The 12,784-nt window shown below is 44.6% G+C and overlaps 2 protein-coding genes across 5 annotated transcripts; both read left to right on the plus strand.

The window, feature by feature from the left end:
• The first annotated feature begins 3,910 nt into the window (after positions 1-3,910).
• LOC109761199 (uncharacterized) lies at positions 3,911-6,505 on the plus strand. 2 transcript variants are annotated; one of them, XM_020320007.3, is made up of 7 exons: positions 3,912-4,204; positions 4,323-4,383; positions 5,136-5,230; positions 5,314-5,347; positions 5,490-5,544; positions 5,642-5,684; positions 6,144-6,505. In XM_020320007.3, exons 1-7 carry the CDS (start codon positions 4,130-4,132, stop codon positions 6,213-6,215), a joined length of 435 nt encoding a protein of 144 aa, XP_020175596.1. In that variant the 5' UTR covers positions 3,912-4,129; the 3' UTR covers positions 6,216-6,505. The 2 variants fall into 2 exon arrangements, with proteins under 2 accessions (XP_020175595.1, XP_020175596.1); XM_020320006.3 differs by having other exon boundaries at positions 3,911-4,204; positions 5,136-5,347; positions 5,490-5,684.
• On the plus strand, positions 6,144-12,736 carry LOC109761197 (glycerophosphodiester phosphodiesterase GDPDL7). Of its 3 annotated transcripts, none has more exons than XM_073501247.1 (10): positions 6,144-6,987; positions 7,755-7,872; positions 8,003-8,299; positions 9,992-10,101; positions 10,198-10,696; positions 10,889-10,927; positions 11,022-11,309; positions 11,396-11,535; positions 11,621-12,101; positions 12,274-12,736. In XM_073501247.1, exons 2-10 carry the CDS (start codon positions 7,773-7,775, stop codon positions 12,567-12,569), a joined length of 2,250 nt encoding a protein of 749 aa, XP_073357348.1. In that variant the 5' UTR covers positions 6,144-6,987; positions 7,755-7,772; the 3' UTR covers positions 12,570-12,736. The 3 variants fall into 3 exon arrangements, with proteins under 3 accessions (XP_073357348.1, XP_045085755.1, XP_020175593.1); XM_045229820.2 differs by having other exon boundaries at positions 6,639-6,970; XM_020320004.4 differs by lacking the exon at positions 6,144-6,987 and adding an exon at positions 7,246-7,336.
• The last annotated feature ends 48 nt before the right edge of the window (positions 12,737-12,784 follow it).

Here is a 12,784-nt window from a genome sequence, read left to right on the forward strand (position 1 = left end):
CGGCAGGACCTCGAGAAGCGGCCGGCGGCCGACATCGACGAAGGTAGCCGCGCGCTGGAGGCTGACACGGAGGGTCAAATAGCTCGCGAGGGCGAGGCTCTCCTGCGGCAGGAGGAGGAGAGGAACGCCCGCGTCGCCGGGCTCAGGAAGGCGGCTCGCGAGGCGCTGCAGGAGGTGGAGAGGAACGCACGGCTCACCGGGCTCAGCAGGGAGACTATACACCCAGTGCACCTCATGGAGCTCGGCATAGCTGCCGTGGAGCATGAACGTCCTGGGGCGCCCAAGCATTGCCGTCCGGCCAACCCCTTGGAGGAGCTCGGGCTCTTCGTGAAACCGGTCGACGATGACGGCGAAGAAGAAACATAGGAGACGAGGCATGCGGTCTGCTGGTTCTGGCCTCTAGGAGATGCTCATTGAACGTAGGAAGCTCTGAACCTTCTCTTGATCTGTTTGACAGTTTTGCAAACTTCGTATGTGCCTTGCTGATTCAGCGAACACTACGGGAGAATAATAATAGTATTAGACATATAGCCTAATAAGCATGACTCAAAGACTCCACCTCGCGCGCCGTGCAAGTCCATGTCCTCTATTTTAACACGGCATCCATCTATCACCGCTTTTCCTGATTTCCGCACTGACTGACGGTGACCCCGATGTCCACCTGATCATAATGCATCTAGACGTGGTCAATCCCAAGGCAATGAGCTTGACCATCACATGACACACCTATCACTGAATCGCACCAGCCCAATGGATTAAACCGCGTCAGTGGAAGGGAATGTTTAAACTAATCTCTTGAGCTGGGGTTGAGGGTTGCCCTCTGTGTCCCTCGGGCACATGCTCCATACAATGTCTCCTGCACAACCCTCGTGCTTCGTTATGGAGCAAATATCTGTGGCCCTGTACGAAAGTTGTCCAGATCGAGAAACTGGGTTACAGTCCAGGTCACCAATGTAAAAAATGATCGGTTGCTTCGTGGTAGGGTTCTTTAGGTCCAGTTCAGAACATTGGACATGATAATGTGCGGCTAACGACAATGTTGGACACTTATCCCCTACCACATTGAGCGCTAACTCTGCCAGCAAGTCGCCGCCAAGGCAACTCGCTTACCGCTCCAAGCAACTAATATCAATTGATGATTCTAGGGGATGCGCCCACTTCCATGCCATGTTCGCTTTGCTGCATGCGCCCACTGCCACAACAAGATCTATTGTTTGCTAGTTGCGTGGAAACCACGCTTGCTTGCCCTGATTGGCTGTACCAAATCAGCCAAATCAGTAGTTGCCTAATTCTCTCTTCTGGCTGCGCCACTGAAATATATATGAACTTAGACTACACAAGGTTCAGTAAATGAATAGGCACACTATCAACTTGTGTGTGTTCTTGTCTCAATTTGGATATGTGGCGCCAACATTGTTGTTTGAATTCATTAGTAATGGTTGATTGGTGAAGCTATAGTTACATCTCATAGTATTTTCAGGTTGCAATCTGAATTGAACCGACAATTACTTGAAGAAAATAACAAAAGGATGCAGTATTGCAAGTGCAAGTCTGAGTGTGAATCATTTGGGATTATGACGAAAAGAATGTCATCTGTTATAGTGTATAAATACGATATAGCTCATTTTATTTCATGAGAGTTTTTTTTCGGAAGTATTCCATGAGAGTCGGCTGACGTAGTTGGTTAATGTGGTGGGATTTGCACCTCATGTAGCCAGTTTGAATCCCACTAATGCACATATTTTTTGCTGATTTTCCAAAAAAAAATGGAACTCAAGTAGGCCCGGGTCCATGAGAGAAGAGTGTTCGCCAAGGCTTGTTCGCACAAGGAATGACGTACACAAATTGTGACTCGGTGTACGAAACGCCGCCGATTCTATTTGATCCTTGTGAGCGTCAAAACGTTGTCGCTTCGCTGAAGGTAGCGTTTAGATGGCCGACTTTTTCGGACCTTTCATTCAGAATTTTAAAATTTGTTCAATTTTTTAGAAAATGTTCGTATCTTTTTTCAACAGAAGTTCGTAATTCCAAAATTTATTCATGTTCTTAAAAAAATCACGTAATAAAAAGAGTTCACCGTATAGAAAAAAAAGGTTCACCTTACATTTGAAAACTCTTCACTATATATAAGAAACGTTCATCGTATATATGAAATTTGTTTAGTGTGCCTTTAAAAAGTCACCGTATATTAGTGTGTATTTTAAAAATGTGCACCGTATACTAAAAAAAACTTCAGTGTGTATTTTTAAATTCACTTTTTTCAAACATTTCTGAATTTTGTTGCTAGTTAAAAAGTTACATTTGAAAAAAAAATCACCGAATGTTCATTGTATATTTATGGCCCAGCATTAATTTTGTCACCAAACTCGATCTAGTTGAGCCGCTACCACGTTCGCCTGCAAACTAAAGGCCCCGTGTTCCCCTCGGGCCTCCTATTTTTGGCTGGTTTTCCGAAGAGGAAAAGACATCGGGAATATTCTATGTAAATTTATAGTTAGGCGCTGCATTTGAACACCAAATGCTGTAAGGGCGAGTGGCTAGGACCGTAGCACTAAATCTGGAGGTCGGGTGTTCGATCCTGCTTTGGTCCTTTTTTTTTTTACTTTTTTCTAGTAAAAGAAAAAACTCAGGAAGGACGTGTGGATGGTTTTAAAAAAAAAAAAAAAACTCGGGAGCGACGTACGAAATCTGTGACTCGACTTACGAACCCACGCTAGACCAAAAAAGTGGAGAAACAATCCTCCCTTTAATATTAGGTAAAGATGAGACCAGCCGGACATGCGCAAGTAACCACATTGCTGAAATTTTGTTCTCTAAAGATCAACAAATTTTTATGATCGTTACTAGGGTGATACTATTACTTTCCATGTTTGATCCATGCTTGTGCTGTTGTTTGATCCTGTAATATGCGGCTATTTTGGATGCTGCTCTTCAGGTTTCCAAAATTCATGTTTCTCTTAATGCACCGGAAAACACCAAAATCATTGGCCATACTGAAACCTAAAACCAAATGGCGCAAATCAAAATAAATATGCTTCTTTTCTGCTAGTTAGTTTGATAACCTTGTTGTGTGGATGTCTGCTTACAATCTTGCTATGATCAAATGTCATGTAGGCACTATGAAAGAACATAACAACGCCTCCCTTTGGCCCTGATGGCGTGCCGGAACACCTGGAACCAAAGCACTTTCCCGATACGGGCTGGTGGACAACGTACAATAACGTCAGATCAGGCATGAGTAGGACGACCGTCGTGCTCATCACACCCTGGATGGTTCGATCTCAAGGGGGCTGGCTATGGTGCACCAAGTTTTGGGCGGTGATGTCATAGTCTTCTAGATTGGGCCCCTCCCCATTGCAGCGGCTGAATTGGATAAGCGGTAACCCTAAAAAATAATAGTTGCGCCCACCTTTCGTGCCCCATAATTATGGACAGGTTTTAATAGTGGTTTGCATGCCATGTTTTTTTTACGTATTGAGGGGATTAATCAATGGCAAAACTGGCATGCAATGTGAAGCTGAACGAAGCGGGGTGGGGTGGGGTGAGCGGAAGTGGGAGGTCGAACAAAACTAAGCGACGAAAGACGGGAGATGGATCCTTACTTTTTTAGGTAGGTACTACCTTTGTCCTAGTTTATTAGTCCTTATTGTATTTTATGCCAAACTTTGACCATAGATTTAACTTACAAAATGTTCATGCATATCATCGAAAATTATACCATTGAAAACTATGTTCAAATATGAATTTAACGATATAATTTTTTTTGACATGCAGTAATATTTTGTAAGTTACATTTTTAGTTAAATTTTGGCACAAATTACAAAAGAGACAAATAAATCAGGACGGAGGTTTTTTTAAGCATAACCTGGAGGTAGTAGTAGACAAGAGATAATTTCACTAAACTCTACGAGGAGCGTTGATCAGCTCATCCGACGGCCACAAATCCTTGAAGGCTGAATTGGTTAATCATCGGAAGCAGAAACAGGGACCGAACGATCCCCTTCCCGGACACGACGCCCCTATCGCTCGCTGCTTCCCGTGCCGCGTGTCAGCGTGCGCAAAGCTCACCCTCATCGCCGCCGCCACCGCCGCCGCCGCTCAACCCCATCCCGCCGGCCCGCCCTGCTCCATGGCCGCCAAGTGGGCCCAGAAGACCGTCGTCATCCCTGCCCAGCGCCGCGGCTGCCACCTCATCACCCCCAAGGTTTATTCGCCCTCAATCTCACCCGAGCCGCTCCTCGCCTCACCGCCTCGTTCGCAAAATCCAGGGCTTCATCCTTTTGCTGATCGCGATTCTATTGTTGTTATGTCGAGCGTTGCAGGTTTTGAGGGAGATTGAGGGAGATCTCTCCGGGTTCAAGTGCGGCTTGGCGCATCTGTTCCGTATGTACAGATAAACCTACCTGAATCAACTTGTGATCTGTTCCTTCTCATCTAGAGACTTCAGCTTCCAACAAGCTTTATTATGCTAGACGGTTTTCTATGTAGAAAGCGAGGTTTCTCTTAAAGAAGGAAATAGAAATATATGTGATGGAAATTTGCTGAACTGGGCTTCAGTAGCTTGGTCAAATTTACTAACCTTGAGGTTTTGTGCTTACTACAATGCTAATAAGATTATGTTAGCTTGTATGGCATGGTTACGTGTTTTTTGGGCCTTAGGGAGGGTTTCTGGTATGTTGCACTCTAAAAAGGGTGCGTGTACAGTATTTAGGGAAGGCAAGCTATGCGTGTTTGTCGAGAACTGTATCGAGGTCTCTTGTTTTGATCCTATATGAGGAAATCAAGTATAGTGTTTGTGTGATGTCTTACAGTGATTGTGTATCTGACAAGTTGGAGCTTTTACATGGCTTACATCATTTGGCATTGTTTCGTTTTGAATAACTTTATGGAAGCTCATTATCAATAAATAGCACTATAAGAAAACGGAGCATGATAACTAAACCAAAAGTGAGCACGGGAGCAAGACATCAGGAGTGAAACTTTACTGTAGACAGGTGAAACTAAAAATATCGAATTGTCACCAATTAAGCATGTAGAGAACGATGCAATTTTTTTTATATGCATGTGCATAAGCTGATAACCATGTAGAGCACACTCAGGTATTTTGGTACTAATTAAATTCCTTCGCTCTGCAGTGCAGCACACAAGTGCTTCCCTGACCATCAATGAGAACTATGACTCTGATGTACAGGCTGACACCGAAACATTCCTTAACAAAATTGTTCCAGAGGTCAGTGCTCTGATTTTTGTTCTTGTCTTACTCCAAAGTGTGATCACTTACGTGTTGCTTCACTATGTGTTGATTATTGTCAGGGCCGCTCTGCTCCTTGGAAGCATACTATGGAAGGTTAGTATTATTATGTGTTTGGGTTTAGCTAAACCAGCAGAGTATGCTGCACTTAAATTACAGTGGCATGGCGGTGATTTGATTAGTGGAGACCGTACTAGTCCCCTTATTGCATTCCATAATACTTCAGTTCTAATTCCAGGACCGGATGACATGCCAGCACATATTAAATCATCAATGTTTGGTTGTGCTCTGGCGTATGTGCTTGCTACCTTCCTTTTTCTCCCATTTCATTTCTCTTCTACTTTTTCTAAAAAAAATAATAAGCTGTATTCTTGCTCTAAATTTCTCCAGAATTCCTATAACTGATGGACATCTCAACCTGGGCACTTGGCAGGTAAGAAAAAATATGTATACATGTTCCAGAAATCATCTCTTACTATCTGGCCATTTCAGCCTTTGCTCATTAGTATATCATCATGGCTGTTTTGTTGTCCCCTGTCAATCCTTAATACTCTCTTTATTGTTGGATATACCACAAGCATGACTGGATTGCTTGCGTAGAATTCCCAGATGGTGAATGGAAAGTTATGAAATTACAAGCAGTATTGTATAGGAGGTTCATGTCGACTATGCTTCGACTGGATTCAAAATCGTTTTCTAAGACCATACTTAGTACGGACAAGCACCTTTGGGGTACATTATATAGTATCTGATGTTCAAGCTTAGTCTCAGTAATAACATCAATAGTAGTTGAAACCCTGGGAAGCGAACTGAACAGAAGAATCCATACTTATTGCAGATTACACGTTTTGTTTTGGGATTGCAAAATCTCACCTGAACATCCTTTTTTCAGGGTATATGGCTGTGCGAACATCGTGATCATGCCAGCGCTCGTAAAATCGTGGTCACCCTCAACGGAATCTAAAGGGAGTATTAGAAACCTGGAGAAAGGAGGAATGCTGGCCGGCTTTAAGCACCGGCATGGAAAATCAGGACCTGAGAGCTTTGAACATGTTGTGTACGGGTCGTCGGTCTTGTATGTATGAATGAGTAGTGCAAAATTTCAATAAATTGGGAGCCAACATGAGTGTTCAAAAGATGGGCGTACCCTACCCAGTTGTTTGAATAGAACATAAGAGTTTCTCGTCCATGTAGCTGAAGAAATCTGTCTTTTTTCATTATAATATGAATGAAGAAAGAAACATGCCTTGCAAATGCGGTGACATTTCAGATTGTTTAATTTTTTTCCCCCTCGCAGACGGATCAAACTGAACAAGTTGTTGAATTACTAGCCGACTTCCGGCGCTCTGCAACTGAACAAGCGACAACGGAGTGCAGGTGCAACGATGGGGTGGCACCATCCATTTGCAATGCAAGGCCACCGGCACGAACGGGACGCTCGAGCGTACGTCGAGAGAAGCGAGGCAGAAATCGTGGCGGAAGAGTTCACCCCCAAATCCCGATTCCACTCCGAGGAGCCATGGCGGGCGGCGACGCCGGCTCCTCGCCGCCGCCCTCTTCACTCCGGACGCTGGGTCCCCCCCTGCTCCCTCGCAACCTACCACTACCGGGGGCGCACCCGACCTCTCCGTCGCGTCCGCCTCCCACGCGCCCCCGTCCGGCACCCGCCGCTCCGCGCTCGCGCTCCTCGATGCCACCGCGCGTCTTGGCGCCCACGGGGTGAGAGCCGTTAAGAAGTGTTACCATCCCACTCCCCCTCCCGTTTCAATTCCATGGCATTTTAAGGCAGGGCAGGCGAAAGAGGGGGCGTTATCTGTTTGCCTCCCTGACGCGGATGAGGAACAAGAAAGAAACTCCCGAGCACGAGAGCTATAGCTAGATAGACGGGGCCTCGTCTCTGAATCTAAATTAAGCAAGCACGAGCATGCCAAAGGCCGTCCGTCGTCCTAATTTTAGAGCCCTTTTTCTTCACCTTCGTCTCCGCTCCACAATCTCATATGGGGACATTTTGCGAGCCTTGGCTGGGTGGGGCTGGAGATAGATCGCCGCCTCCTCTAAATTTTATTTCCCGTCGTTTCATGTGAGGTGAGGCGCCGCCCTCCTCTCTGTTTTTTTTTTCTCTCAATCAATCAAAACACCGCCCCATTAGTTCGTCGCATATCTTCTTCTTAGCTTGGGATTAGAATTTGAGGCCTGTAATTTTGCATGTCTGGTGAGAGGGTGATTGATCGGGTTTGCCCCCTGCAACTTGTGCAGCTACATTACATTCGTCTTTCCTTGTAGCAGACCCTTCCATCTTCTGTTTCACACTTCAATCACCCTTTTGCATGCTTTTTAATTTAATTCATGGAAAAAATCGAGAGGATCAACCCTTCTGCCTCTTCATTTTATTCTTGTATTATTTTCGAGTGCATACATATATCTCTTGTGTTATTTTCCTTGTAAACAAATCCAAATGATTCTTGCAATTGCTTCTCCGGGGCTCAAGCGTTATGCTTTGCAGGGTGCTCCTCCTGGCTAAATGGGAGGTAGATATCCTCACATGCTTTTGATCCTCATACTCCTTCATGGGGCCAATGCCGCTATAGATGCTCCGGTAGAGAAATGGCAGACTCTGGATGGTAAACATCTTTTATCCCTTTTCTTCTCTTGCTCGACTTTCAATTTTTTCCCCACTCGATCGAGCATTTTGATCTGCCACCACACAGGCCATGTTGGCAAAGTGCTAATCATCCTATCATTGTCCTACAGGTCGTCCTCCTCTAGTCATCGCTCGTGGAGGCTTCTCTGGCTTATTTCCCGAATCAAGCAAGTTTGCGTATGAGTTTGCGATGACAGCTAGCTTGCCTGGAGTCGTTCTGGAGTGTGATCTGCAATTGTCCAGTGACGGTGTGGGCTTCTGCAGAAGTGGCTTAACGCTTGATAAGTCAACACTAATTGCTGAAATGTACCCTAAGAAGGACAAAACGTACAAGCTGGGTTCAGAAGATATTCATGGGTGGTTTGCTGTGGATTTCACCTCAGACGAGCTCATAAATAATGTCACAGGTATGCATGCAAAACTCTTGAACCGTTTGAACTGCAAAGTAAAATATTCTATATTTTATCTGTGCTTCGCGACGATTTGCAATGGTAAAGCATCAAAACTGTTAAACACTCGTCATTTTCTTCCATATTTGGAACACGTAGGTTGGAATTGTATCCTTGCCTCGTTGGAGCTGGTTTGCCATTTGAGCTCTTTTAAGATGTGAGACACGCCGACTTACCTCTTAGGACCTGTAAGAGTAGTATTTAATCCAAGCGGTCCATTGATCAAAGGCAGCTTTGGCTATTCGAGCATTCCACTAGCTTATAGCAAGTTCTTGTTCATGTTAAAACGGGAAGTTGTTTATGGACCTAATTATCCCTTCACAATCAACGATCTTTCATATATGCTAGTAAAGAACTAAAGAGACCAACATTTTTATTTATATTACATGAATGTATTGCAAGAACTATATATCTCAGCATACCTTTTCTCTTGCAACATCCAAAATGTATACAAAAGGGTCATTTTGTTTAATGTGTTTTGATGCTGTTCCTAGGCCATACATCTAGACTAGGATTAATACTCGTAGCATTATCTTAGCACATGTGGCATCCAAAAAGAATATCTGTGATATTATCTTTACATAACGTGTACCCCCTCCATTCCCATGAGTAGGGCGCAAATTTTTTCTCCAATTTTTCCATTGAACAAGGCGCAGGGTGCAGCGTACTCCCATTTCTCCCCAAACTACCCCTACTCTCTCGGTCTTATCTCCCTCAGTTCCAGCGATGTGCTGATCCTCCGCTCCATCTCTCCCCAATGGATAAGCGGTCCCTGCAGTGCTTTTGATCTGCGCATCGTGTGGGACGTGGGGGGCTTGCGAGGCACTGTGTGGGTCTGTGGTACGAGAAGCAAGGTACAACAAGTGAGGATGTCATTAACTAATGCTAGGAGAGATTTTTTTCTCAGGGGTAGCATGGGTCAGTTTCGTCGCTCGAGGACTCTCCTTGGGGTTAGCGAACGAAAAATTACACCGTATTTATAGGAACGGAGGGAGTAGCAGCTAACACAATATATCAACAATGCAAGGACGGTCAAATGATGTGTGTTAATTAAATCCATCTGTTTCCTTTCATGCTTCGTGCGGTGTATATATACTACCTACTTGAGTTATTGATGTGCACACATATTATTATTATTTTTTGGAAAGTTTCCAAGTATTAATGGATGTGTTACTAATGGCACATGGACTATTTACATAGTCCGAAGAAAACCTAACACGTTATTTTGCACGGGAGCTAGCTAATCGTGAATCCAAAACTAGAATAGAACCCATTGATTTGCCTTGTTTATTTCCTTATTTATCACCACACCTTAGTGAAGTCCGTATTAACCCTATGGGACCATTAATAGGCTCTTATCTACTAGTATAATGCTAGTCATAGTGGAGCACAAACACCTCTCACCTCATTAACTACTTGCCACATAAACAAACTTGCCTTGAGGTGCGTTATGTTACTAGCTAAGTTACTCCCACTATGGCCAGCCTAAGGTAATAATAATATTAGCATCCCCACTGCCCCCACTAGTTCACACAGAACTAACGGCTCATATCAGTTTGGGTGTACCTTGAAATTCCTCTTTTCGTTTAGCTTCTGAAACTTTTGTTGTTGCGGAATATTGACGTGTCCTGTTGCTTGATCGTTCCTCAGTGATCCAAACTATTTTTTCTCGCCCAAGCACATTTGATGCCATAATGGGAATGTATACGCTTGATGATATGGCTGGACTCCACCCGCAACAAATTTGGGTTAATGTGGAGGTAAATGGGATTTCACTAATATTCAGAAGTTCACCAAGGCTCCCATATTACTGCACTATGTTTTCTATCTAATAAAGTTCATGTTTCCTTTTGCAGTTCGATGGTTTTTATAGGGATCACAATTTAGATATCGAAGATTACCTATTAAAATTACCAAAAGATTATCCTATTGCCTACATATCCTCGCCAGATATTTCATTCTTGAAAAGTATTGGTGGAAAGCTTAAGGGCAGGGCTAAGCTAATTTTGCGGTGTCTCGCTGATAATGTTACCGAGACAAGCGTCAAGAAATCATATGGAGAAATATTGAAAGATCTGAAATCCGTCAAGGCTTTTGCATCAGGAATTATGGTCCCCAGGAATTATGTTTGGCCAGTGAATAACAATCTGTACTTGCTCCCACCTACCAGTCTGGTCAAAGATGCACATGCCCTAGGGCTGGAAGTGCATGTAGGATCGTTTGCCAATGATATCCTTACGAGTTACAACTACAGCTATGATCCTGCTGCGGAATACTTGCAGTTCATAAACAACCCAGACTTCACTGTAGATGGTTTGATGACTGACTTCCCGCCCACTGCATCAGGAGCTGTCGGTAAGCACTGCGAACTATTCCATGTTGAAAAAGCCAAGTGCATATTTGGTTGATGCCTAGCATTGCCACAACTAACCATAGGGGTTGTCACAACAGGTTAATTATCACATTACGCATGATAGGAACATACTGATTACGCATAATTTCTCATCTTTTATTTGTTCCTTGATAACATCTTGAGGATCTTTGCAGCGTGCTTGGCACATAATGAAGCAAATGCTCTTGCTTCAAGTAAGCTGTTTTTTTTCTTTTCTTTATATGTCGCAGTATGCACTTTGTTAACTCATCATCATCCTACGATTGACTAATTTCTCTATTCAATTAGATGGAGAGAGGCCACTCATTATAACGCACAATGGCGCAAGTGGCGTGTACGCAGGCTGCACGGACCTTGCCTACCAACAAGCAGTGAAAGATGGTGCCGACATAATAGATTGCTCGGTTCGGATGTCAAAAGACGGTGTGGCCTTTTGCCTGGGCTCTGCAGATCTCATTGCCAGCACGACGGCAGCAACCACTTTCATGACAAAAGTTGTTACCATCAGTGAAATACAGAATAAATCAGGCATTTTCTCGTTTGATCTTTCATGGAGCGAGATCCAAACCTTGAAACGTAAAGAACAGAACAGTTAAATTATTTCTTCATGTATTCTCTCTTTCTCATGCACTAACATCTTGTTTTTTTGTTCATCTGATCAGCCGAGCTTACTGGTCCATTTGCTCAGGCAGGCCTGAAAAGAAATCCTGCAGCGAAGAATGCTGGCAAATTCTTTACTTTGCCCGAATTCCTTCACTTTGCCAAAAGTAGCAATGTCTCTGGTATACTGATCGAGATAGAGGTAGCATATCCTTTTCATTGAAGTTACTATTTGCTCATGTTATCCCCGTAATTCTGTTGAACTGAACATTCTTGGCTGAGAGCAGGATGCTCCATACCTTGCAACCAGAGGTCTTGGCCTGGTAGATGCAGTCTCCGGTGCACTGGTCAATGCCAGCTACGACAAGGAGAGCAAGCAGCAAGTGTTCATTGAGTCAGACGACTCCTCCGTACTTTCAGCGTTCAAGAAGTTCCCATCGTTTAAGCGGGTTCTCACTGTTGGCACCATAATAAGTGATGCTTCCAAGCCTTCAGTGGATGAGATCAAGGAGTTTGCGCATGTAGTGATGGTGACCCGCGGTTCGCTCGTGAAGGTCAATGGCTTCTTCCTGACAGGGTTCACTAATTTGGTGGAGAATCTGCACGCTGCAAACTTATCGGTGCACGTCGGTCCGCTCAAGAATGAGTTCACCAACTTTGGGTTCGACTACTTTGCTGATCCGATGGTCGAGATCGCTACATACTCTGCAGCATTGGTCGTCGATGGAATTGTGACCGAGTTCCCTGCCACTGCAACTACATACTTCAGTAAGTACCTGTTTGACGCTATGCACATTGAACAGTTTCAGATTGCAGCTACACGAAAGAGCTTCTCAGCTCAAGCAATCCCAGCACCAACTTTTGTGAAGACCGCATCGGAGCATTACTTCCACTAGTTGCCAGAGTAACAGTCCTTGTCTCTTGTCTGAATGAATTGCAGGGAGCCCATGCAGTGATCCGACGAAGAACCTGACCTACACAATCATGGCTGCAGCACCCGGTGCTCTGGTGAGCATGGTCCCCCCAGGCGCGCTGCCCCCGGCGCTCCCCCCAGCACCCTTGCTGGAACCCGCCGATGTTATCGACCCGCCGCTGCCGCCTGTGTCGGTGAGCAGCCCTCCGGAGGCTGCACCGAAAGTAGCTGACAGCAGCTCCTCTCCACCCAGCTCCAGTGCCGGCAGTAGCTTCCTGGTAGCAACTGGCATTGCTGCCTTCTTGTACTCGGGCTGCCATTGATCATCTCTTGCTGAGTGGCATTGTACTACCACATGATATCCTCTATGTTTCCTCCTCCTCACACCCTGAACTGTTCTGTAACATATTGCTGTTTAAAGTAGATACTTCCTCACCAACCTGCACATAATTACACACCTTCAGAAAGTTTCACCCCATGCATGCTTGAATCTGAACCCTCAAATGTTTAGGGAACTGTGTTTCTACTCCCTCTCTTC

This window comes from Aegilops tauschii, chromosome 6 (genome assembly GCF_002575655.3).
Source record: "Aegilops tauschii subsp. strangulata cultivar AL8/78 chromosome 6, Aet v6.0, whole genome shotgun sequence".
Classification (NCBI taxonomy): Eukaryota; Viridiplantae; Streptophyta; class Magnoliopsida; order Poales; family Poaceae; genus Aegilops; species Aegilops tauschii.